At 40.9% G+C, this 27,176-nt stretch overlaps 1 protein-coding gene across 11 annotated transcripts in view; it reads right to left on the bottom strand.

Moving 5' to 3' along the window:
- PARD3 (par-3 family cell polarity regulator) overlaps positions 1-27,176 on the bottom strand; it is a 592,542-nt gene that overhangs the window by 232,854 nt on the left and 332,512 nt on the right. For 7 of the 11 annotated variants that reach the window (XM_023511364.1, XM_023511360.1, XM_023511365.1 and 4 more), the window contains 4 exons: positions 22,740-22,891; positions 21,629-21,673; positions 16,001-16,228; positions 209-440 (listed from right to left, as the gene is read on the bottom strand). In XM_023511364.1, coding sequence (XP_023367132.1) covers positions 209-440; positions 16,001-16,228; positions 21,629-21,673; positions 22,740-22,891 — 657 coding nt within the window. The remainder of the gene's footprint in view (positions 1-208; positions 441-16,000; positions 16,229-21,628; positions 21,674-22,739; positions 22,892-27,176) is intronic. The other 4 variants (XM_023511361.1, XM_023511362.1, XM_023511366.1 and 1 more) reach the window with 2 other exon arrangements.

The following is a 27,176-nucleotide window of genomic DNA, read 5'->3' as shown; positions in this document are numbered from 1 at the left end:
GCTTTCAGCATTTCTGTGACTTTCTCACTCACATGTAGCTGGGACTCTGGGTGTGTGCACCACCACTCAGCTTTCAGCATTTCTGTGACTTTCTCACTCGCGTGTAGCTGGGACTCTGGGTGTGTGCACCACCACCGGCTTTCAGCCTTTCTGTGACTCTCACCCGCCTGTATCTAGGGGAGCTCTGGTTTGCAGGGTGGAGACTTACCTGAACATGTCTCCCAAGCCCTTGAGCATTCCTTTCTTGGCCTTCATTTTATCCTTCTCCTTCTCTCTCTCTTTCTTCTTCTCTTTCCCAGTTTTGTCCTTTTTCCTGTCGGTCCTGTCACCTTTCTCTTGGTTTCCGTTCATGTGTCTCTCCAGAGAGTGGGAAGGCTGATCGCTGGCCGTGGAGACGGACTCTCTCCCTGATCTTGAACTTTCTTCTGTGTCTTCTTCCACTTGGAAGGAGAGAAAGAAAGAAAGAAAAAAAAAGAAAGAAGGAAGGAAAAAAAGGGAGAGGGGGAACATGGTGAACCAAAGGAACAAAAACAAAAAAATACTAGAATACACGTGAGGACTTTATTGTCCCACATTCCTTTCTGTGGTATGGCCTGGCCACTGACATGGACGGCAATGCTGTTTAACTCTGGGTGGAATTAGAATGCAGCACGCGATGTGGATGACTCCCATGAACGTGTGCCTTTCTCTACCAAGACTCAGGAATATAAATAAATAAGGAAAGGTAAGAGAGATGCAGCCCTCTGACTGAATGCTACTGCTCTCCCGGGCCCGCACTTTGGGCCACAGATCATGCAGCTGCTGGGGACCCAGCGTGACCTCCTGATCCGGGGCGGACGTCTAAGGGCCCTGTGTATTGTATTTGCCAAGTGAAAAGAAAGAAAACAAGGAGCCCCTCCTGACGTACTTCCTGCAGAAGGGTAGGGAGAGTGCAGATACGGTCTGGTTTCTTATTCATCTGCTAAACTACATCTAAGTCAACACAAGGAGGTCTTTCCTCCGGCTCCAAAGATGTGTCCACTTATGATTTCTGTAGGCAGAAGAGTGATTTTTCAGTTTACGGCCCTAACAGATCTTCTCAGCCTCCGTAACTCTCTTCGCACAGGTGAACATCAGAAGTCAAGCCTGCGGGAAGTCCTCACCCTGAACACTTCCGCGTGCCCATCTGCACAACGGCAGCTGAGCACAGGTGGATGGAGCCATGAAAATGTGTAAATTAAGGACCGCACGCCTCCCTCCTTTGCAGACGGAAAGATCTACGTAGCAATAGCAACCTTCCATTCCTTGAACCGACACTTCAGAAGAACATGGTCTGAAGGTAAGTCGTGACCTCAAAACTTTCTACATTTGAAAGAATTACAAGCAACTGAGGTTGGTTTCCACCCACCAAAAGAACTTTAAGACTTTCTCTATTAAGTAGAAAGCACAGATGTACATATTAACCGCCATTCTCAGAAGTCTTTTCTGAGATTAGAGCCTAAAGATGTTCTCCAAATATAGTACAGGGGCTTCGGGTTACTCCTTGAGTTCTGGGTTATTTTTTTTTTTTTTCCCTTTTTCCAGCTTCAACAAAGAAAGTGTAGCTCAATGTTGTTGAAATTCTTGCTCAACACAGTGCCAAACAGAACAGTGGGGCCTCTTCCCAATCTTTTGCAAAGAACTGACCTCCAAATCAAGTTCACATCATCTTCAAGTAAAATTCAGTCTCCCTCTCCGGCAACAAGAGACCCTTGAATGAGCAACACACGATATCAAGGGTATAATGAGACTGGCTGAAACAATCCCAATCTCTTGGGAGTCTCTGAAAAGCGACCATATGAAATGATGGAGCCATGAACAAGCCATAGAATTTTTTTAAAACTCTAAGACTGGCAGGCAACCCTACAAATGGCTTTAGAAAGGTTGACCTGCCTCTAAAGAACAGAGAGGGCGGCTTTTAGGAAATTTGCTTTGTTCCTCTCTGTTGATGAATACATAAAGACTAAGTGTTGTGCAGGTTGGTTAGCAGAAACCAGTCACAACTTTCACATCGACACAGTTAATGAAAGTCCATAGCCTTACAAATACTGCTGAGTGAAGTCTACAATTTTTATTGTGTGTGTGTGTGTGTGTGTGTGTGTGTGTGTGTGTGGTGTACACAGAACAGGGAAAGAATACCCTGGCAGCTGGCCCAAGGGCATGATAATTATGTGTAGCCTTTTCAAAAGAGAACTCCCCCAGAGAATGCAAATGAAACTTAAGCAAGATTGCAACACTTTATCTAGTACCCTTGAACGTGGCCCTATTCTGCCTGCTTGCAAACCACTCCCTTGACCTTTGAGGTAACTGACCAAATCATTAGGAAACAATTTTCAAAGGTTCTGGCAAAGCTCTAAAACCCAGGTCCTGTTGGTACACTCAAACCAGATACATGGAGGCTGATGAACGTTCTACGATTCCTGCGTGGAAATCTCCGTTCCACTGTACTTTCACAGCTCCTTCTCATCTTTGATTGTGGGCACTTTCCTATCACATATCAAACATGTCTCTCTCCTATTCTTTAAGCTCCTAAAATGAGGATTGCCTGGCAAACACCAGCTGCTCACAAATGGGGTTCTTACTGAAAGACTGTTGGTAAAACGTGACTCATGACTTTGTCCCAAGCAAACTTCTAGCCAATTCCTAGGTTCCACCATTCTTCTGTGTCCAGGAAAATGCCTCCATTCCTTTCATCAAGCGCGCCAAGTCACAACCTCACTGCTGTTAACGCCAGGGATGCCCACGGTACCCGACACAGCTCTGATCGGCTTCTGGTATTTTTTCAGGCTATTATTGTTAGTGCCGCATGTATCATCTAATGGATTTTATAACCCTTGACAATATCTGAAATTATAAACAAAACGATGAGCTCCCTGAATGTAAATGACTTCGTCGTTCACAGCAACCATTATCATAAATCATGAATGGAGTATCAGTAGCGATTCTGTTAGTTTTCTGCCTAATAGTTTTGGCAGAAGTTCAAGGGGCATATGTCTGATCTTGGCTCGGTAAAGGAATAAAGGCAGCGCCTTCACAACTCACTATATGCTGAAGGCGTATTGGCTGCCAATTCTTTTCATATTCGCAATAATTTGCTGGGGTATGTAATGCAACTTATTTTCCAAATCGGGGGAAGTTAAGTTAGCATCAAGTCGCTTACTAACCTCAGGTTTTTATAACCTCATTTTATAAAAATCAAAACTCCTACCTCCATTTCTTGCCTCGAGCAAGTGGACTGTTTAAAATGATACTTGCACCTTGGAGAATTCTTGGTGCTTGTTCTGAACATTCTAATTTCGATAATACATTATCACAGACACTCTTCTGGGGGTGTGCTGATTTAACTAATCCCTCTGAATGCCAACTAATTAAAAATATTTAGCAATATGTAGCTTCATATGTACAAACATAAGAATGTTCTTTTAGGGTATCACACTATAGATGTGAAACTCTGAAATTGATCAATAGGGAAAAAGAACAATCTCTCCCTTTACCTCGCCTCGATGCAGAAATACTGTGGTTTTTAAGAGCTCAAAGAAATTGGTGATGCACGCCTATTTTTTTTTTAAACTATGTATAATTTTAAGGTCACTGACCTATTAGTCAAATCCCAAGTTTTAAAACCTATCTTTCTCTATACTAGTTCTATAAGGTACATAAAAATGTGTATTCTCTTTAAGAAAACACAAAATACTCATATAAACAATTTTTCAAATAAGAAGTAGTACCATTTGATGTATCACATCAGTAAATGGTTTGATGTCACATGTTTATTAGAACTAATCATAAACTTACATTGAGATGATTTACTATTTTTAATGCTATAAGCTTTTTGATTTTTTCCTCTTTAATTCTGCTCGATTTTCCAGATAATTTGCTTTCATTTTAGAGGTGGCCTGCACAGAGAAAGATGATTGCCTCCTTCCAAATAAATAGAACTTTCCATTTTTGACAACATTTCTGCCTGTCTGAACCTGCTGTATGCACTCAATGGTCAGCTGCTCTCTCATGCGGTTACGTACAAAGGCAGGTACTTTCAAGTTTTTGTTATTTTTGTTTTTAAGAAGGTATGGCGTGAAGCTGCTGATTTCTCTTTAATGCAGCCCAGTCATCCTGCAATTAAAACATACCTAATTACCATGTTTTCAACAGATGCAAATGTAGCTCAATTAAAATTCTAGTCCACGTTACAAATTGAGCTACTCAGTTCTGAAAGGTATCGTGTTAGGACTGGGTGCCCATGAAGTCTGGAAAGGATCAGCCCTTTGTGTTAATGATCGGGGAGGAGATGACTTCCAGTATTAATTGAAGCTCAAAGTTCTACAGCTTCTGCGCTCAATAAAATACTTTTGTCTAATTATGGCAAACATTTTACGGTCAAAAGGCGGCTCTAAGCCACGTGGTCATTAGAGTTTGTTATTTTTTATTCATTGTGGAGCAATGTTACTGTTAATACTGTAATGATCTTGTTTGATTCCTTATCCAAACCCCACTCCCTTCCTTTCTTCTTCCTAATCAATCTGAGGTTAGGAACGCAACCTAGCTCCAAGAGGTGAGGTCACACAGATGCCTTGGGCCCTGCTGACTTGTTAGTTCAAGGTGATTAGACCAAGAACGGCCCAGTAAGGCTGGAGAGACACTTTCCATGCTTGGGGAGGTGATTCATTCCCCACTGTGGCCATGAGAAAGAAAGTAAAATCCTCTGAGCCCTGGAATTACTCTGTGGGTAGCTGAATTGTGGACAGTGAAATCAACAATCCCAGAGGCTGCTGTGATATATGTGTACCATGGAATACTAGTCAGCAAAGATGGAGACTTTACATCTTTTGTATTAACCTGGATGGAGGTGGAACACATTCTTCTTAGTAAAAACCATCACAAGAATGGAGAAGCAAGATCCAACATACTCAATTCTAATGTGAAGCCAGTAGATGAGCTAACACATGCTTTTTTTTTTTTTAAAGACAGAGCCTCAAGCTGTCACCCTGGGTAGAGTGCCATGGCTTCACTGCTCACAGCAACCTCTAACTCCTGGGCTCAAGCGAGTCTCTTGCCTCCGCCTCCCAAGTAGCTGGGACCACAGGCGCCCGCCACAATGCCCAGCTATTTTTTGGTTGCAGCCATTATTGTTCTTTGGCGGTCCAGGCTAGGTTTGAACCTGCCACCTTAGGTGTACATGGCTGGCGTCTTAGCCGCTTGAGCCACAGGCGCCGAGCCCTAACACATGCTCTTATGAGAGAAAAACTCAATTCAATTCAAGGGGGGGGTGGGAGAAGACGGGAACAGCCAGATGGGAGGGGAGAGGGGGTTGGAGGGGTTTACGGTGTATGGTACATCTTTTGGGGGTGGGACATAATTATAAGAGGGATTTTACCTAACAAATGCAAACAGTGTAACCTAATTCTTCGTACCCTCAATGAACCGGAAACAATAATAGATATGATATAATATATATTATTAATATATAACATATATTTACATATGAAAATAATCTCTCAGGCTCCCCAACTTTAGAACTCAGTTACATAGGACAATGTTATTTCCTGACGGTTTGGGTTGGTCTCAGTGGGGTTTTCTACTCTAATGCGTACATTTTATAAATTTAACTTCAGAACACCTACAATGTTATTTATCGTATGTGTGAGAGTTAGCAGGTAATGTCACTGTTTTAGGCAACTTGGACAATTTCACTGGATTTAAGTGATTTGTTCAGACTTATTACTAGATTTAATGAGCTGTTCAATAGATATTAGCAGAGATACACAAAGCTGAAATAACAACATGATATCACATATTATTTAAAGCTCAACGAGTACTCTCCTCTCAGGGCAAGGCCCCGAGTATTTGAGTGAATGACCAAATGATTAACCAAATAGCCAACAATATGAAGAACTGGCGTTTATTGCTCCATATTTATAAAGAACTACCCTAGAATGAGCAATACCTAATGACAGAAACAGAGATCCCTGAGTCGTTTACAACAGACTTTGGAAGACAAAGACTCAAATCTAAAAATTCTGCACAGGATGACTCCATCTTCATACGCGATTGTCTTAAACCCGAAGGTATAAGTTATTATAAAATGAGGCGTTAACAACGGAAAATTTCACTAAGTTTACTAAACCCACTGATCCCTGGCAATTTCTAATTATTGTTAGCTAAAAAAAAATATATCAAAAAAGAAACAATGAAAACAAATGAGGACTGAACTCCCAGACACTGCAAAGTCCAGGGTGGGAACTGAGAACATTGGGGATACAAATAGTACTTTTATTTCTTATTTTCCTTGAATATTTTGACTCTGGAAGAGGAAGAATGATGTAGGAAATGAACAGCCAGCGATACAGATGGTGTCGAATAACAAGATCTGCCGTTCTGGACTCTGACTTTTAACATTAGAATGAGGAGCTCTTGGCAGGGGAAAACTGCGCTTTTTCTGAACACTCCCCCTCCCCCCGCCCCCAACGCGCGCACACACACACATGCAAGGCTGGCAGGGAGCAGGAAGACTTCAGAGCTTTTATACCAACAGGAGACGTGGGAAGAGTAAGTGCTGGGATGAAGAACCGTAAGTATGAGTGTGAGCGGGGGGATAAACTCGGAAGGAATCGGGTGGCATCATTCATGGTGATACAGGAGGGGTTTTAGCAACTGGAGGAAAGTTCCAACAGATGACCCCTCGATTTATTTCATTTTTTAAAATCTATTTGTCAGTCTACGACAGTGGAGGGACAAAAAAAAACAGCAGGATTGCTCTTCCAGCGTTATTACTGAAAAGCACTCTTCACTTTTCCTCGATACCTTAAACTTCTCTTTAATCCAGCCCCCCCAGATAAAGCTGGTAGAATTGTCCCAAAGGTAACAGAATGAATGTCACCACCCCCTCCCTCCTTTCCCAAGACAATGCCCCAGGGCAGGTATAGCGAGGGTCACACCCTCAGTTTCTTGAGCCTTTGCCAATTCTTTTTTTGGTGTCCAATTGATTTGAACATTCAGATAATGCCCACAGTGGACATTATTTTCTGCTGGGGGGGGGAATTTATAGCAATGCTAATGGTTTAAAAAAAAAATTCTGACTGAGTGGACTGGTAACACAATCAAAACAAGAACACTCATAACCCCTTGAAGGAACTGCCACTAAAAAACTTTATTTGAATAGGGAAAAAGCTTAATGTCCAGTGTACGTCTGAGCAACACACAGAACATTATGTATGGAGTCAAAGATTCCAGGTTCTGCTCAGACTCTTTGGAGTAAAAAAAACAAACAAAACAAAAATAACAAAAAGGTAAAGGTATGATAAAACAGCGAACAGCTAGTAATGCTCGACTGCACATTTTTTTTGGTGTTTTTTGAGAAATCAGTATGCCTGTCCCCCAAAAGCCGGCATCCCTAACTGCCACGAAAAATAATCTGTATCAAGGGAACCACAAGAATGTTCTGACGTTAACAAAATACTGTACATTAGAAGTCTCTGATGCATTCTGAATAATAATCAGTGCTTTAGAAAAACTAGACTGTTTGGGGGAAAGTTTCTGAAAGAAGGAATATAACACTTAAACACTGGGGAGAACGAGGACACGGTGCACACAGAGTGTGCTGTGGGAGCAAAAACGAGCTTGGACACTTGAGGGACTCGGAGGAAAGGGACAGGGCCACAGCGCTCCCTGGGCAGATCTGGAGACCAGAGGGCCAGTCAGGAGGCCCTAACAGAAACTTCAGATAATAAATAACGAGGGCCTGGGCTAGACAGGAAAGAAGGGGTGAAGTTAGGTATCTCGAGAAAAAATTAAGAAAGCTTGGTACTGGAGCAGTTACACAGTGAGATGATTTCGAGGGTCTGAGCCTGGCAGTGCTAATGAGAGAAATCACATCATCATCATCCATCTTTATGCACGAGATGCTAAGTGCGGGGAAGCGGCCTCTTCCCTCCTCTCCCGCTGCCAGGCACCATCATTCACGGGGGTTCCCGCATTACTACCCTAGAGCTGATCTTTCTGCCACCGAGGCTGACACTTACCATCCTGTCCTGGACGGATAACCCATCTTCTCCCTCCTGGCCCCAACAATCATATTCTTTGACTTATAATGTTGCAGGTGGTTTTTGAAGTCCTTATGATAACATATAAATATCTAAAAACAGGCTGTCAGTCATCTGCTCTCCGCCTCCACCTGACCCCTCCATTCCCACTATGTTCTCTCCTCTGCAACCTAATGGAACTCAGAGCTCGTGCAACCCAGAGAAGGTCCCTATTCCTCACGTGCCACCTGTCCCTGTGTGCCCACTTGGACAGCTTCCAGCCACAGCACTCAACACAAGCAATACCCATTCTGGCAACCCTTCTCCCTTTCTCCCGGCCTCTCCCTGCAATTCCACAGAGGCTGCCCCCCCCCCCCCAGATTGGAGCCAGGCTGGGCTATGCCCTACAGGGGCACTTAACCAGGTTGCCTCCCAGGAGCTGGGCTGACTCTCCACCAAGCCCTTGGAAACTCAGAGCCTACAAAACAGATTTTAGGTGGCAGACTCAGTCATACACACTCACCCACATGTGCTTTAGAGTGGTGGGCTTTTCCCATTTGGAAGGTGGTTTAATATTCTCAGAAAAAAGCATGGTATAGACAACCAGAAGTTAAATATCCTAAGATTCAGTTCCTAAGTGAGATCTTAGTCAAATACTTAAATATTTCTTTCCTCTAAAAAATGGCTAGAAATGAGGATTCTATAATTCAAACACTTTGTGAGTTTTCATTGTGCTTTGAGCTTCATGTTACTTTTTACTTAAGGAAGGAAATTTTAGGAATACCTGGGCCGCCTCTCACACACACAGCCAAATATTGCGTTTGGAAACTTGCTAAAAATTAAACTGTAGGTTTAAGTCCACAGATCGGTATAAAAATGAGAGGATCAGTTATTCTCCTCACTCGCGTTTCAGAACAAATATTTTTATAGCTCAACTTTAATTATCCATTAAAGTGGATTAACCTTTCATTGTATATTATGTAAAATATCAAATTAACTATCATGACCAAAATACAAATTATATCAATGGTTGAAAGAAAAAATAAAATGGATTAACCAAATAGGAAACAGTTTACCAAGTACTTTGACTTTTGAACCTAATCCCGAATTCTTTCTCCGTAGATTTAGTACTATCTAACGGCTCTGATAAAATTAGACTTAGTCTGCGTTATTTTTGCTCAAATAGGTGGTGGTGAAAGGTGGCTGGATGAGGGCAGAATGCTGAGAGGAGAAAATCTGAGAAATCAAAAGAATTATGTTATTTTGTAGCTAATGAAACAACAACAGAGTTCTCCTGGAAGATCTAAGAATGTAAATTATTTAATGACGTAAATTAGTCTCTTCAAATCTCATACTGCAACATGAATTATGCGTATTTTAGAGCAATGCTTTCCTCTAATCTCCTAATTTCGAGTGCTATAAAAAAGTACACAAGCTACCCCAAAGCAATGTCTCCAATGTTGGGAGACACAAAGTTTTTCACATTTAAAATTCTGAACGTGAGCCACAATAGGTATAGTTAATAGGAGATATTTGATTTTGCTGTCTCACCTCCTCAAAAAAGCAGTCACAAAACTGATAACAGGGCTTACAATTTTGGGCAATTTTAATTATGAAAATGGGATTGTCTATTTTTTTTTAAAGACAGCCTCCCCCCACAAAAAAAGCAATGTTATTGCACGCATTTTCTTGGTAGCAACATTAGAAACTGATTTATCATGGGGGGACGCAGAAGTCGCTTGCTGAGAGCCAGGCCGGGCATGTAATTTGCATAGAAGAGGGAGCAGATTGTAGACGGCCTGACCTGTCAAACACAGGTAGGGCCTCCGAGATAATGGGTCCCAGAATACAAAGCTCCATCTTGATCCAGACAGACGCACACAACGTGAGGAGGCCAGATGGATTAAACGAGAGACAAAAATGCCGGCTCCTGCCATCTCCACAGGAAGAAGCTAAGTGGTGGGGAAGCTGACAGATAGCAGACACCGCGCGGATCCCACCCAGTCTCCCGGCCCCATGGCTGCGCCTGTGCCGTCATCTCAGCGCTGCTGAGAAGAGGCAGGATTGCTCAACGCTGTGAAATACAGTCACTAGAGAGGTGACAGGAGCAGTCACTCGTGTCTACCCTGCAGGCCTCGCTTGTAAAGACAAAAAGTGCTCCTACAGGACGCTAGAAAGTGCAAGAAGGGAGAATCCCAGGGAACTCGCTCCCCTTCACCAGCCTCCATACGTGGGGTGCAGCAACCGCCCTCTCTCCACCCCCACGCTCGCCAGGGGCACTTCAGGCTAACAACGTGTCCTGGATGACAAAGGAGATGTCTGCCTGGACAACAGTCCTCCAGGAACAGCGAGTCCATATTCAGTGGGGATGTGACAGTTTCATTTCAACAGGCAGCTGTAATGGAGTCACACCCCGGTGCAGTGAAGGATCCTCTGTCCCCAGGACCTACAGAGCTGTGACAGTGGAGAAGGCTGGACACACAGCCACAGGACGCATGGCTGAGGGACAGGCCCGCAGGGGCAGGGACACAGGAGCCGAAAAGCAAGAAGACCTCACCATGAAAGTGTAGAAGCCAGGCTCTGAAAGGACGGTGTCGCGGAAACTGGAGGTGGACGCTCTGGGCCCGGCTGCTTTCTCATATAACTGACGGTGTCAAACACCTTTGTGAAGAGCCAGGAATGGGCTGCCCGTGGGGAGAGGGCACCTAGTATCCAGCTGGTCCTATTTATGGCTTGTTCCTTTGTACACATTTAAAAAGTATTATTTAATTCTAGCACTCTGGGAGGCTAAGGAGGGTGGACTGCTTGAGCTCACAAGTTCGGGACCAGCCTGAGCGAAAGTGAGACCCTCGTCTCTACTAAAAATAGAAAACCCAAGGCAAGAGGATCGCTTGAGCCCAAGAGTTTGAAGCTGCTGTGAGCTATGATGCCACAGCACTCTACCCAGGGTGACAAAGTGAGACTGTCTTTAAAAAAAAAAAAAAAAATATATATATATATATATATATATAATTTAAATGGATAATATAGGCATGCAGCTTGAAAGGAAACCTCAAAAGGTAGAAAAGATTGTCTCATTTTTAATTAAAAAGATACTGTGTCAGCACACACAAAAAAATTCCTTTGTGTCTCTGGTATTACAATAGTGATATTCTAATGACTATCAGCAGTAATGCCGCCTTTGACGGGCTTTTCTTTTCTTTTTTTTTTTTTTTTTTTTAAGAAAACCAAAGAGTTTGCTGAGACACTGAAGGTACTGCCTTCAAAGTCCAGTGTGAGATCCAGCAAATGTTGCTGCCATGGGGGCCACGGCATAGCGGATGCCTCTCCCCCAGCACCACGCTCACTCGTCTGCTCAGGGATTCAGCAGTCACTGGATCTTGCGATGTGCCCAGCTCCATGCACGACCTGATGGGGAGAAAACCAGGTGTGGTGGTGTCCTCCTTCCTGTGTATCATGGAAGGCCGGGGGTTTGCAGGCTGGCTGTAGGCGGGTGAGTGGATGGTTACGGAAAATCACGGAATGTTAAACAGCAAAGGATGAATGAAGCAGACAGGCAGGGTTCAGAAGGGGGAAAGATATTGGCACGGCACAGATTTGACAAAGATAAACAGAATCTACAGAGAACTCAAATTAATCAACAACAACAAACAATCCCATTTATCGCTGGGCAAGAGATAGAAACAGAACCTACAAACCCATGGGAAAACTGTCATCATCCCTAATTATCACATAACTGCCAATCAAAACCACCCTGAGATGTATCACCTAACCCCAGTAAGAGGAGCCGGCATCACAAAGTCCCAAAGCTGCAGATGCCGGCGAGGGTGTGGGAGAGAAGGGAACACTTTTACACTGCTGGTGGGACTGCAAACTAATACAACCTTTCTGGAAGGAAGCATGGAGAATCCTCAAAGAACTAAAAGCAGACCTTCCATTTGATCCCATAATCCCATTACTAGGTATCTACCCTGAAGGGAAAAAAAAAAAAAAAAAACATTTTATTGCAAGGTCATTTGCACCAGCATGTTTATCGCAGCTCAATTCACAATCACCAAGATGCGAAATCAACTCAAACGCCCATGTCCATAAGAATTGATTAATAAACGGGGGTATAGATATCATGGAATACTATTTGGCTTTAAAAAAGATAGAGATTGGACATCTTTTGTTATTAACCGGGATGGAGTTGGAAAACATTCCACTTAAGTATCACAAGAATGGAAAAGCAAGTATCCAGTGTACCCAATACCAACCTGAAACCAGTGGACGATCTAATATACACCCACATCAGAGAAAAACACAAACTCAAGTGGGAGGGGGGAGGGGAGGGGGCAGATAGGGTGGGGTGGTGAGCGCTCAGGTAACAGGCACCATGTAGGGGTATATGGCGCCCCTCCTGGGTAAAGGGCACAACTACAACTTAAACTCTACCTAACAAATGCAAACAGTGTGACCTAACCATCTGTACCACCATCTTAATCTGAACAAAACAAAAACCAGAAGGGCCTCAGAAAACATCCGTGTAAACCTGAACTGCTACAACTTTTTCCTAAAAACTGCAAACCAACTTTCCAAATACCACATTTTACAAAGAATTTCACTGTATAAAAGTGATTTAAAAAACAACTGTTGAGGAGGGTGAGGGGTGCAGGCTGGTAGCCCTCCCCACTCCCCAATCCCACTGAGGGACCTTCTCCTGACCAGAAGTCCCAATATACAATTTGAAAAATCAACGCTCTATCTATAGTTGTCCAGATATTCAGTTTTGCAAGTGAGGAAATCAAATCTCAAGCGGATTAAGTGACTCGACCAAAATTCCAAATTGTGGACTGAGATACGAGTCGCCTGAATTCCACTTCTGCGCTCATCCCACCCTATTAAATGTACCATTTCAATAATCCAAATTGGGAGGAAAAAAATGAAATTTACAATAGTTGCCTTTCTTTGGGCATATGTAAAGTTCAGCAGACTGGTCTGCAAAAAAAAATAATAAAGGCAGAACCTTTGAAAACTAAGACATTTTACAGTGGTAGGCATAATGCTTTGCAGGGCCGGTGGTATTTCCCAGCTCTCGCCTACAACTTTTCCTTTGGATCACAGATTGTAATTTGTTTATTCACTTGCTGTTTTTTTTTTTTTTTTTTGCAGGTTTTTATTTTTTTGGCTAGGGCCGGGGTTGAACTCACCACCTCCTGTATATGGGGCTGCTGCCCTACTCCTTTGAGCCACAGGCACCACCCTTACTTGCTTTTTCTATTGAAGAGAGCTGAATGAATAAGCTTCTTTCTTTTTCTTTCCTTTTTTTTCTTCCCTCTCTGTCTTCTTTCTCTCTCCTTCCCTCCCTGCTTTCTTTTTTTTGAGGTAGTGCCTCACTCTGTCACCAGGCTGGAGTGTAAAGGCATCATCATAGCTCACTGCAACTTCAAACTCCTAAGCTCAAGAGATCCTCCTGCCTCAGCCTCCTGAGTAGCTGGGACTACCAGTATGTACCACTGCCCAGCTAATTTTTTTTTTTGGTAGATGAGGTCTTGCTATGTTGCCCAAGATGGTCTTGAACTCCTGGTTTCTAGCAATCCTCTGACCTAGGCCTCCCAAAGGGCTGAGATGAGAGGTGTGAGCCGCCACGTGTGACCTACAAATTTTAATATACTGTTATTTCCGATTTAAAAAAATCTGTTATTTCTCACTAAGACACCCTCTTAACTTCATAGAGAAACAAAATCAGATGTCCATATTGGTAGGACACTCACTCTGGAGCTTGTCTCTACAGAATTTAAAAAAAAAATACCTTGTGTACATACGTATTCCACCTCCTGTTGCAAATGAAACCAGTGACATGTTATGAGAGGAAACTGCATTCTAGAAAGGAACTTAACATTTTAACCAGAATCAGAAAAAAACTCACAAGCATAATAAAATGCAGAGGCGGAAAAAAATATATACATATATTGAGGGGCCAAAGTATTATATCGCTTTTTATTAATATACACCCAGGATAGACCGAAGTAAGGGGTCTAAGTGTCCAGTACAACTGATTGGATGGCAAGGAACCATTATACTGTGGGAGAAGACTCAGTAGGGATGAAGGCTCATATGACTCAGGATCTTGGAGACCAAGGTTGGCAGCAGAGACAGGAAATATGTTCTTCATCTGGCAAGAAGAGGCTGCATATATTTGAAATCACTGGCTGATCACAGTGGGAAAACTGTCCAGATTTAGATGGAGAATCAGGTGGAGGTGGGGAGAGGTGTGGCAACCCTCTCCCTAAGCTTTGCTTCACGTACTGCACTGTGGCAGAAATAGTCGTCTTCCCAAGCCCATTATGCATTAGAGGCAGAAATTACGTATTTGCTTTGATCTCCTCAGAATGCGATCTGTTGTAGTGAAAACTCTTCTTTCCCCCTTCTTTAAGTATATGTGATGGAAGTGGCCCACCCAAAATGTTCAACTGCAAGGAATTGACAATCCACATCAATTATCTCTGGTTTCCGTTTTGACTTCACCCTCCAACTTTTCTTATGACGGTTAGATGGGCAGAGTCACATTTGAGGTTAGAAACTAAACTGTGAATCAGTAGATATGAAAAACAGGAGCTAATCAACACATTTTACTATAAGGACTCCCAAACCCTTTCTCTTCTAAGAACATTAATAGAGTATTCCATTGTTTCTATTTCTATTTATTTATTTTGGAGACACAGCCTCAAGCTATCGCCCTAGGTAGACTTGCCATGGCATCATAGCTCACAGTAACCTCCAACTCCTGGGCTCAAGCGATCCTCTTGCCTCAGTTTTTCTATTTTAGTACAGATCGGGTCTTGCTGGTCCCCAAACTCATGAGCTTAAGCAATCCACCTGCCTCGGCCTCCCAGAGTGCTAGGATTACAGGCATGAGCCACCGCGTCCATCCGCCTTTTCCATTGTTTTTAAATGGAATGTTTCTTCTTATACAATAAATGTGTTACTCACTGAAAGCACACATTTGTGCCTACTTTTAAATGTTACTTTTTCCCCTCAATATAACACAGAAACGTATCGCTCATTCACATTAACCTCTGGCTTGCAATAGTCCTCTGGCTTGCAATAGTACTGATTTAAAATATTTTGCGATTTTGAAACACATACATGCACAAACATTACTTGCTAGTTCAGTTCAAGGAAAGCAAGAGTAATTCCTGAGAGTAAAACAAAAATGTGTTTATTTGGGGTTTTTTTGTTATTGTTTGTTTTGGCAGTTTGGGCCAGGGCTGGGCTTCAATCTGCCACCGCCAGTATATGGGGCTGGTGCCCTACTCCTTGAGTCACAGGCACCGCCCACAAAAATGTGTTTTTAACATCCTAGATTATTACATACGTTCACTGGAGACACCCTATTATGAATACTATAGAGCAGTGGTATTTAAACATTTTGATCTCAGAATAGCTTTATAACCTATAAAAATTATTAACAACTCCCAACAGCTTTCCAGAATACAAATCATGTCAATATATACTGAACTAAAACTGAGAAAGTCTGAAAATACTAATAACGTTATTAAAAAAATAATTTTGGTTTACAGAAATTACAGTTCTACAAAAACAAACTGTATTTTCCCAAAGCAATCAGCAAGGACAATGGTACTACTTCACGTTTTTGTTTTTTTTCCCAAAATTTTTGCTTTACTATTAGCTGAAAACACAGATTCTCCTATCTGCTAGTGCACTCAATCTAATGTAATAAGATAATATAATATGGAGCCTCTATAAAACCCCACTATATACCTGTGAGAGAATAAAACTGTTTTCATAATAATATCTTATTATTATTATTAAACTATTATTAAATAGTTTCAGCCTCACAGATCCTCCAGAAGTGTCTTGAGAACACCCCTCCCTCCAAGGGCTCCCTGGAGCACAATTTAAGAACCACTGTTCTACGATGTTTTTTGTGATTGCTGACCTTCCAGCCACCATCAACTTACAGGTCTCCATGCCCTCGTCATCATCGTCCACCGCAGGCTTATCGTAAGACTTGTCAATGGCAGCTCTGAAGCTCTCATTGCAACCCCTTCCTCTGATGATCCGCGGCCGTGGGCGATGGAAAGGGATGTCCCCATTCAGGGTCACCTCAGCGACTGCTGTCTGCAGACTTTCCAATGAACTTGACTTCTTCAGACCCAGGGAAGGTCCCACATCTCTACTGGGGGAACCTTGGCGGTTTACAAAAACAAAATGGTAGCGTGAATTAGTAAAAAAACTACACAGCTGAGTATCTACGCGTAGTGGAAAACTTTAGGGACACACACAAAACTTATCTGCTCAGTGACAAGAGTTCTTGAATGTGCTTGGAGAAGATATAAAGAATCAACAAAGCAATAGTTGCTAATTGCTATTTTCCCCCAAATTTATATTAGATTTTTCTCTCTTTTCATTAGGAAACACTCTAAGTTATTAATTTTTATTTTTATCTCAACAGATGAAATGGTTGTCAAGTCATTTTGCTCCAAGTAATGGAAATAATCTAAAAGAACCAGAATAACCCAGCAGCTCATTTGAAAAGCAGAGATGATGGGGCGGCGAGGGGAAGCAACCCAGAGTAAGCCTTTTAACTTAATTGAAACCATTTTTCGGCAATTTTAAAATCATTTACAACAGAAGCTAGGCGTTCACATCAATGAACTCCATCAAATCCCTTCCTTATTACACTGCAGATTCCAAACCCTTTCTAAGGAAAAAGAGCACAGGGGGCTCGATGTCACCAATACAATCAGGGCAATCTGGCACCTGGTAGAAACCTAATCCTGGGAAATACAGACGTTCTGTGTCAAGAGCAATACAAGATTTGAATGGAAGCACATTACATAACGCCTCTCCCTCAGAGGGAGGTGCAGGACAGACTAAAGAACTAGATAGAGTCCTGCCTCCTACGGGCGGGCGTGGGAATGACACCTGTTTGGAAAACAAGGGCTGGAAAAAAAATGGCGACCTCACAGTCACCAAGGGAATTTCAGGAAGACGGCAGGGAGAACTCCAAGAATTACCAATTTGGCTCTATGTCCTGAGGATCTGGGGCAGCAAGGCCTGAGAAAATACCAATAGTAGAAAGCAGTCAAAACTGATTCACTGATTCATCACTGCCTGGCCTGGCCCTCCAATTTAGCCTCTGAGTGGCTGAAATACCATCGCTGGACCACCACCTGGGCAGTCCAGGTTATAGAGCTGGTTCTTCATTTATGCTGTTAACAAGACAGCTGAAAAAAAATAAGGAAGTGGGGGATTCTACATAGTTTATCTCTACGAGGAGTCATCAGCCCATACATTGATCAATAATTAACAAGTAGCCTTGTCATGTTATTACCTATAAGACAAACAGTTGTTGACATAGGCCTTCCATAGTTCAGAGTTTAAAACAGAAGGAAAATTACTTTGAGAGACTCGACCCAAGAACTGTCTTTTTAATATTCATTTATGTGACATTTTTAATCCAAATAGTCACCACGGAGCAACAGTTTCAAGTAAGACTAGATATGTTGAAGCATAGGATAAGCAGAAAGGCAGGCACAGGGTTCTAATGAAGAAATAATATTCCGCAAATTGGCGGGCTTGGGAGAGAAGGATGATCTATTCTGCTTTCTCAGTGCAGGTCTGTATACGTTTCTATTATTTATTTTATGGCAAAAGTGCCCCTGAAATATTTCATTCACAGAGATCAATCTTACTGTTGCTCTTGGTAGCCCTATAATTTTTGACAAGCCCATTTTCTAAATGACTCATAAAAGTCATTGTCACAGGGAGGAAAATGAATTTCGCTACCAAAAAGCTAAACCAAAAGTAAGAAATCAAAAGGAATGGGAAAGGACCGTTCTTGGACAGGGCTATTTACCTTTATACTTCCTGGAATTATAAGAAAAAGGAAAGATCTTGTCCTAAATAGATTGTTCCTATCAATTTTCATAATTTACCAGTTGTACTTGGGTTCCATAAACACGTATTAGACAAACGTTTGGTGTTTTCCTGGGTTCATCAAGGATATGTCTGTATATATGTGTATCTATATGTTTATCTGTACATGTATCTTTAGTAAAGATTTCATGCTTCCAGCAATGGCTATCACAAAAACCCCATTTATCCAGACAGTGCCAAAAAAAGGATGCATATTTTAAGCTATGTTATCAATGCATTATTTTCAAAGTTGAATTGACAGTAACATTACTGGTCAAGTGTACCCAGACACGCGACACACATCCAATTTACCTGCAATTTCTACACTTTCAGGGAATAATCCATTTTACTTCCAACAAGATCTTTTCAAATGTGTGTAATTTTTTTTTTTTTTTGGCACCCCTGGTATACATGTTAAGCTTTTACTTAAGCAAAGTGAGCTGGGATTTTGCTTTCTGTATTCAAGGCAATGAAAACTTTTGAATAATGAATTTCAGAAATGGCATGAGAATTTACTGAAAGTGGGAGTGCCTCACCATAAACACAGGCAAATTTAGAAAGAAAAACAGTGGTGAAAATACAGTTTAATAAGCAATAAAAATCGCTTGAGGCAGGAAGATCGCTTAAGGCCAGGACTTTGAGACCAGCCTGAGCAACACAGTACAACTCTTGTTTCTACAAAAAATAAATGGGTGCAAGGGGTGAATCCTTGTAATTCTAACTACTCAGGAAGCCAAGGGAAGAGGATTGCTTGAGTCCAGGATTTTGAGATTACAGTGAATTAGGACAGTGCCACTGTACTCCAGTTTAGGTAAGAGAATAAAATATTATTGTAAAAAAAAAAAAAGATGTATATTGTAACTGTAATTCAGAGCTTACCTATCTTGTCTTTTCCCTAAACTCATAACGCCATGAAATAACATTTGAGCAAAACGGTAATAATTATTGACGTTGGGTATCAGGTCCATGGGAGGGCAATGAACTACTTTCTCTATATTTCTGTATGGTTAAAATTTTGATAATAAAATGTCATACACAAAGCCCGTATCTAAAACAAATGAACTGATATCAACTATAAGCCAAACCTGGAAGATTTTACTGAAACACAGACATCATACCCCCTGTCGAAGGCTGTTTGCATTCTATGGAACAGAATTAAACAGTTGACACTCATCAAGTGCATAGTCTGCAAAACCTTGAATATTTATTATGTGGTCCTTTACAGAAAGAGCTTGCTGACTCTTAATCTGTTAGACCGATACCACATATTTAAGAACGATATTTGACAAAGAAACTTTAACAAGGGTTTTAATTGATACATTAAGATCTCCCAGTGAAGTTACTGAGATCTGTAGCATTATAAAGCCGGTACTTTTGGTTTAATGGTTTTCATTAAAATCGAAAACAAATTTATATAAAGAATAGGCAAAAGATTTAGTTTTATGTGTATAAAAAACCATTATCATTGATCTGAATTTTAAAGCCAGATTTCAAAGCTCTTAGGTTATAGAAATCTTTCGGATCACTAGTATACTTTGCTTGTGACCTTTTATTTCAACAATGAAACCATTTGAAACCTCCTTCTCTTCTATTCCTGTTCTTACCTGTTCTTTCAAAAAGTATGTTTACCCCAAACTGTGATACAAGTTTCCTAAATCTGGGGGGGGAAAGGGGGGAATCGTCATGATCCTATTTTCCCTAGATATTTGTCCTACTCTTACGTAGTTACCATACTCTTCTTGCCAAAAAGGGGGGGAAGCAGACAATGTCTTCTTCAAGGGAAAAGGAATTCAATTCTCATTATGAAAGGCTTATAGCTAGACCCATGCTCAATGCTAAAATGCCACTATGATTCTCCCCAAAAACCTTGAGACTAAACTGTAAAATCAGCGTAATCTTGAACACTCAAATAAAGTTGGAGCAAGAAAAATAACTGAAAATCTGTTCACTGTCTAACATGTGGGGTGGTGGGCAGGGAGAATCTAGTATAGAGTTTTATTCATAGAGATTTAAAACCAACAGACCAACAAGTACTTTGGTATCTCTGTAATCATTTTCTTATTCCAAGATGTTCTCCTTGAATTTGGTAGGATACGTTGCACATAGTGCAAAAAAAAAAAAAAAGTTCTTTCCCTCCAGAATCTAACATTTTAAAACACAAAAACACCAGGTCTGATTATAGAATTTGCCTTCTTTAACCATGAAAGCTATGGGCTGCCTTGAATTAAAATGTGGATATTATTATAATTTTTAAAATCACAATAAATTGCCCTTTTCCTTGTAGTAGTTCTAAGCTGGTTAAATTAAATATTTTTCTTATGTTACCTAATTGGCATAGTACATAAAGTCTTATCCTCAAACCTGAGCAGTTCAATTGGGTTCTTACGAATATTAACCTGGATGGGTTAGTTCTGTAAGAGAACTAAACACCATTAACTCCCAAAACTAATTATTGCTTTACATGTGTGAACTATCAAGTAATGTTTTTCTTTAGCCCCTGCTTCAGAATTTCAATAAGTTTTAAGTTTGATAAGAACAATAATTACTCAGTGAGGACCGGGCTATAGTTAATTGCCTTGCATACTGTTAATCTTATGATTCATGAGATGCAATTTTTATAATCTATCTTATTCTCTACAGACTGTGATAACTCCAATCATATCCATAGTAATCTTTACATATGTATGTGGGATACACATTTTTAAAACAGGCTAAAACTAATTACTACCGCAGGTTAAAAAGGTGAATTGAAGCTAATTAGTGCTAAGTGGTATAACTGTATCATAGTGGATCTGGAATAATTAAAACACTATTCCAAACATACAATAATAAATCATAAATGCTCAACTATACAAAGCCAATCACTTTATACTTAAAGACTTTCCTCTGATTATTTTCATATAATAATCTAAAGAGCAAAATCTGCTATAAGGCAAAAACTCAGTTGACTATCATCCATTGTTTGATGGAATGATTTAGCAGTACTTTTTTTTTTTGCTTTTTTGCTTTTTTTGGAGTGGGGGGCTGGGGCTGGGTTTGAACCCGCCACCTCTGGCATATGGGGCTCGTGCCCCACTCCTTTGAGCCACAGGCGCTGCCCTGATTTAGCAGTATTTTAGAAGCAAGGAATTTAGAACAAGTTCACAGAGTTATGATATGAAGCCATACGCACTTTATAGAACCCAGGTTTTCTGAGTGATTAAAGAGCCATACTGAACACTATAATTTAGTGAAAACCATTTATATTGGTACTCTTGTCAAATAGAAATCATCTTTTTGAGAATCGTATTTTAGATGTTAACAAGGACATCACATGGATGACTTAAAGGCATAGGAGGCTTCCATTCGAGACGATATTCAGGGGATTTTGACTTTTCCTTAATTGTGACAAAATACTCCTACACAAATAGAATTGAGAAAATCTAGGCTGTTTTCAGCATTTGTGAGGCCAAAAATCATAGTTCATTTAGTATGTCTATCACTGATAAATTTCTTCTAACAGAAATTTTCTTCTTTTCTATGCAGTGCAATTTGATTTCCCACAATGAAAACATCTAGGTAAGCCCGGAATATTTATGTTGACATGAAATATGATTGGCAGCTCTGTAATTGTCATCAGCTCCTTGGGCCATGGTTTCTATGGCAACAGTCTGACTGTCCATTCTTACCTGCTTTCTGGTCATCCACTGTATTGAGTTTAGTCTCGTCAGCTACTGTTAAAAGGTAAATGTAGAATGGTTAGCCCAGTTAGTTCCCATAATCCAGCATGCTTCAACCATTCCCACATCTTTTCAGTTAGGGGACAATTCTTAGGTAATATTTCATGCAAATGATATATCAAGCAAACATTTGTAATCAAAAAAAAAAGGGGGGGAGGAGGGGGGATAAAAAGCAGTGTCTCCATGCAATATGCCAGTCATTTCATTTTACAGACGTGTGTGTTATTTATATGTTAGCGTATCATCATTAGCCAAGTCAACGCATCACCAAATTTTTCTTTTATGCATATAAATTAATGCTTTTAGTCTTGAACTACAAACAGCCACCGGAGGACAGCACAAGTTACAGTTGATTATTAACAAAGGTTTCGAGTCATTCGGTTTTACAGCTATAATTATTTAAATTTTTTTCCTTAATGGATTTGGGTTGAAAGAGGTACTACCTGATTGGTGTTTGACTGAACCACTACGATTATGTTCCTTCTCTCATGTGCTCTCAAATATTCTCTACGATAAATATTCTGTCAAATTATTGCTTCGGTTAAGTGCCTGAGTTATCAAGACATCAGAGTTTCTATTAAATAAGCCTTCAAGGATAGCAATGAAAGGAAGAGATCGTGAAGTCACCAAATTCCAGACATGGATTGAGATAATGGTTTCTCTCCAAAATTTGCTCCTTTAGTTCAAAAATCCCACAACTGACCAAATGTGATTTTTATGCAATTGGTTTAAAATAGCCAAAGTGAGAAAACATTTCATTTTTTTTAAAAAAAAAATACAGATCCATGAATATATAGCATGATATGCCCAAGTGTTTGTTTCCTCTCCCATAAGAAAACATATATATTAACATATTGCATATTATATAAACATGCCACGGATGAGGAATATGGTTATCTCCAACTCAGAGGAAAACTAATTTTTGCCAAATCGTCACATTTCACATTTATTTTTTTTTCTCCATTGCTCAGAGTAAACAGACATGTGTTCGGGACTATCAATTTTCTCCTGAAAGCATTTAAACCTTATTTAGATAAAGATTCATGGAGATTGTACTCACTACCTAAATCCATGCTTTTTGATTTTCGTGTTTTAACGAAATCCAATTGACTGGCATCTGAAAATTGCTTTGTGCGTTTTTCTGACATACTCTGGCGTCCAAATCCCTCTCGTTGAAAAGCAAGAACTGGATCGACGTCTGGACTCAAAGAGCTGGGGGGAAGAGAAAGAGAAACATATAAATATTTATTAAAAATAGGAGACCGGTTTAGGAAAGTTCACCTCAGTGTGTGTACAAGTGCAGTCCTCAAAAAAAATGTAAACTAAATAACACAAACAGAGCCCATGAAAAATAAAACTATGGCCGTATAGAAGGGGATGGGGAAAAACAAAATTAATTTCATATTTAGATTAACTCTTTCTCTAGGTGAATTTGCTCTCTATTGTCCTGTGAATCTCTTCACTGTATTGAATTGATACATCATTTCTCAGGGATTACAAAAATGAGACTGATATTTGTCAGATATAAGAATATCGAAGAAACCCGTCATGTATGTGTATTACACGCAAATACTGGGGGCAAACGAGTGACCACATACATTGCAGTTCCCTGTAAGTTTCAAAAAAGATGGGTTCTGGTCCTTCTCTCTTCCCTTTATTATGCGTTTTCTCTGATACAGCTAATCACCTGAAATCAGTTCAATAAGGATTGATCAGAATCTACCCTGATTAAGACACTGAGCTGGGGACCCAGGTCAAAATAATAAGACGAGATCGCTGTTCTCTACGCGCTCGTAGGAGAAAAATCCTAAAGCAGAAGCAGGAAACAGATGCTGAGGATGCCCGAATGAGAGAAGGAGCAGTACATGGGTGAGTCAGGAAAGGCACAGCTAAGATTAGATGACATTTGATTCGGGTGAAACCAGCACAGTGGCTCAAGCAGAGACAGTAAAGGAAGCATATGGCGTGTCACTGGCAACACGATGTGTGTGTGCTGAAGCATCTTTCCAATGGTGAGGACACAGAATCCCTCCTATGGGTAAAAATCTATCAGGTGTTCAAAGCACAGTTCATGCTATGAAAATAAATGGCTTTCTCTGTGCTGGGCACGGGAGAAGTAAAGAAGTCCCTTAGCTCTCCTGGATTCCGGGGGTGAGCCCGGATTCCAGAGCCAGCCAGGCAGGAGGATGCCCCTCTGAAGCTCGCTTACCGTTTTGAGAATGCCAGGAGGTCACCTCCACTGTCTGCTGAATTTATGACAGCCACTTTTATGTTCTGATGGAAGCAAGCTTCTCTAACATGTTGTAGCCTTATCAGAATTTCCATTCATGTTGGTAAAAGGACAGTGATCTGGTTTGCATGCACATCAGAAATCCGGCTGCCATGCCAACCATGCTTGAAATGACAGTTGGCTATTTAAGAAGAACCAAGCAAAATGCCAAGAGAAAAAAAAAAAAACCCAAAAACCTCTGCCATTGGGTAGGGTAACCTGAAATGTTTTGAGCCCATGTTGTCATGATTAATAAGCTCAGTAGAATAGTTGCCTCACCCATCTCACCAGAGAGGGAAGGAGAGGATTCTTAAGGGAAAAGCCCTTTGTAAATTACAAGCCACTGAACACAATAAGACATCATACAAAGAAGACTGTCACAAATTATCAGAGTAATACACAGTCGAGTGGTAGAAATCCAGGGCCCCCAAACGCCACCTAAAGGAATTGGACAATCCTCTTAAATCGTTGCCACCAAGTACAAAGCAGGGCCCCAAGGGTGAGGCGAGGCAGGCCTCTAGGGCTCAGAATTTAAGGAGTCATTTACTCTCAAGGTCACGCAAAGACAAACCCCTGAGAGCTGAGCTCTTCCTTAAGTTTTGCCCCTTGGGTACCTTGCTGGCCTAGACTTGGCTCAAGGACAGAGAAAAAAGAAGACATACCCTTCAGGAACTAGCCAAGGTAGGAACGATTTTGTTTTATATTTTTATAAAACATCATGTTCTATCTTAATAAATGTTATTTTGTTTGCATTCTACTCTTCTCATTTTTAAAATGTCATATTTGTTCCTTGAAACTTTGAATAAATCTGATACTCCACAAAGAAGCACAGTGATGTTTGCCTGGAAGCCTCAGATGTCTCTTCAAATACTACTGTGCTTGGGTATATATGGCTTATTAATTACCAGAGTGCAAATATACCTGGCAAGAAACAGTTCTAAAGGCAAAAAATTAAAATCCATTCTGGGGCGGCGCCTGTGGCTCAAAGGAGTAGGGTGCTGGCCCCATATACCGGAGGTGGCGGGTTCAAACCCAACCCTGGCCCAAAAAACCCCATTCTATAGTGAGAACTACGACCCTATTTTGCAGCAGCAAACTCTAAAAATATATTCCCAATAAGAGTAATTCCTTCATGTATGGAAAATGTGTCTGTCCAATCATTCTGCTCTATGCCTCTTTTCTTTTTTTTTAATATCCCATGGAATACATTAAATCCTCAACCCCAATAATGCATCAAACTTGTGGCTGGAAGGAATGTGACGTACATTTTTAATAGAAATGAACAGTAAAAAGTTTTTCAAAGAAATACAAACTATTGCTGCCAACGTTGTCTTGAAAACCGTGTGTCGGCATATATTTTAAAATCCTCCTGAAACTATGCTGCTGTTAAGATTAGAACTTGCCGTGATACCTTTTATCCTCTTAAATACATTGTTCACGTCCCCTCAGTCAATTAATGGGTTGAAAAAAGTATATTCTGTCAGTTGACAAATAAGTTTAGCCAGCTGACATATTTAGCTTCTCACAATTGTGCAACCAACTGTAAACATTCAAATGAGTTTGGGAGTTAATAGGAGTCTTAAAATAACTAAACATCTCTAAACCATGACATAATTAATTCTGCCCGATCAATACGCCCATTCAACTAATTTCGGACACAATAAACAGTACACTCGAATATTGAGCAAGTTGGACTGCAGGCCTGACAGCTGATTCTTTAAAGAATGTAACCATGTCCTGACCCCTAATGTTATTAAAATTCCAGTTATTAATCCCGTCTTATTGCTCTTTTGTTTTCATAACATTTTCATCAAGGATTAGGGAGATATGGTCGGGCTGGGAAAGCTTACGTTTTCGGCTGTGATTCAGAACAGCTGTCACCCTTGTTTGGATAACCCTTCATTCATATTCTTCTCTTTGCCCCGCGCTCACCACGGCAAAATCATACAAGTCCTCACCGTTTTTTGCAAATCCCCCTTAGGGAAATCAGCGCCAACTCCACCCCGGCTAGTGAGTTTATTTATTATCACCAATCCCGTGCTTCGGAAGGCCCCAGACAGGTCTGTGCCTCTGGTCAGCTCTACAATTCCTCATCACGGTGGAGGTGCCCGGGCTTTTGTCCCTCAAATGAACACTGTCTATTATCTAATCTTTACTTTCTCTGCGGCTGCTTTCTCTTTCAGAAAGAGAGAGAAACTGCGACAATGTAACAGCGTCTGCAGATTTCAAATGGGTTTTTAATTTATATTGTAGTCTTCCCCTCTCTGTTTAACCAAAAAAAAAAAAACCTCATTCAAAGATAGGCCATTATCATGCAAGCCAGAGTGTGGCTCTATCTTCTAAATCCTGTGTTTTCAAAAAGAGAATTAGAAGGGAAAGAAAATGAAAAGCTAGAGAGGAGCTTTTCCAGGGCCCAAAGATCAGGTGAGATTCTTCCAAGTGACATCTGCAGAATTTACAGATAAACGGTGTTTTCTGTGCGTTGGCATGAGGCGCAGGGGGAGAGGACAGAGGAGGGGTACGCTCTTGCTAAGATCATCACTAAAATGTTAGTGCATAAATGCCAGTCCCCTGGATACCTCCTATCTCTTGTTTAATGTTGACACAGTCAGAGCAAGAGTGGAGAGCAGAAAATGGTTAAGTGGCAAAGGAACGCCGCCATAACATTTAAATATAACTTTGCTGATGTGTTCATATGAGCCCCCAGAGAAAGGGCAATAAGAAAATCCTGGTCCGATACTTCACCCGGTTTGTGTTAATTATCGCGACAACCTTATGAGGTCCCCCCTTAGAGGAGCCCTCCTGTCCCTTACTGATCTACATAATTACGAGCCACACAGATGAAGGCGCAGACACGTTCCCAAGCCACACACTGGCTCCCTAATATCAGATGCTTTCTTGTATTTTGAAAGACACAGGAGGGGGAAAACAAAACAAAAGAAAACAGGAGACTGCCCCCAAAGTCACCATGTCAGAAGTAATTACAAAGCATTTTCAACAGTAGAGTTACTGCACATTAAAAAGAAATCTTTAAACTAGGCCTCTCCCCACTCTCAGAAGCACATCAACGATTATCCGTTCAGAATTGTTCTTGTTTAAGAGAAAACACAATTCATCAAAATAACACAGATCTAAAATAAATAAAAAATAGTGATACTTCAGAACAAATGAGTCAGGATTCGGGGGGCTGGGGTAGTTTTGTCGTTGTTGACTACAGCCCTTGAAGGT

Source organism: Otolemur garnettii, unplaced genomic scaffold (assembly GCF_000181295.1).
Source record: "Otolemur garnettii isolate 467f Iridium unplaced genomic scaffold, OtoGar3 scaffold00019, whole genome shotgun sequence".
Taxonomy (NCBI): domain Eukaryota; kingdom Metazoa; phylum Chordata; class Mammalia; order Primates; family Galagidae; genus Otolemur; species Otolemur garnettii.
Note: the sequence above shows the minus strand (reverse complement) of the source record. Positions and strands in the feature narration are given on the sequence as shown.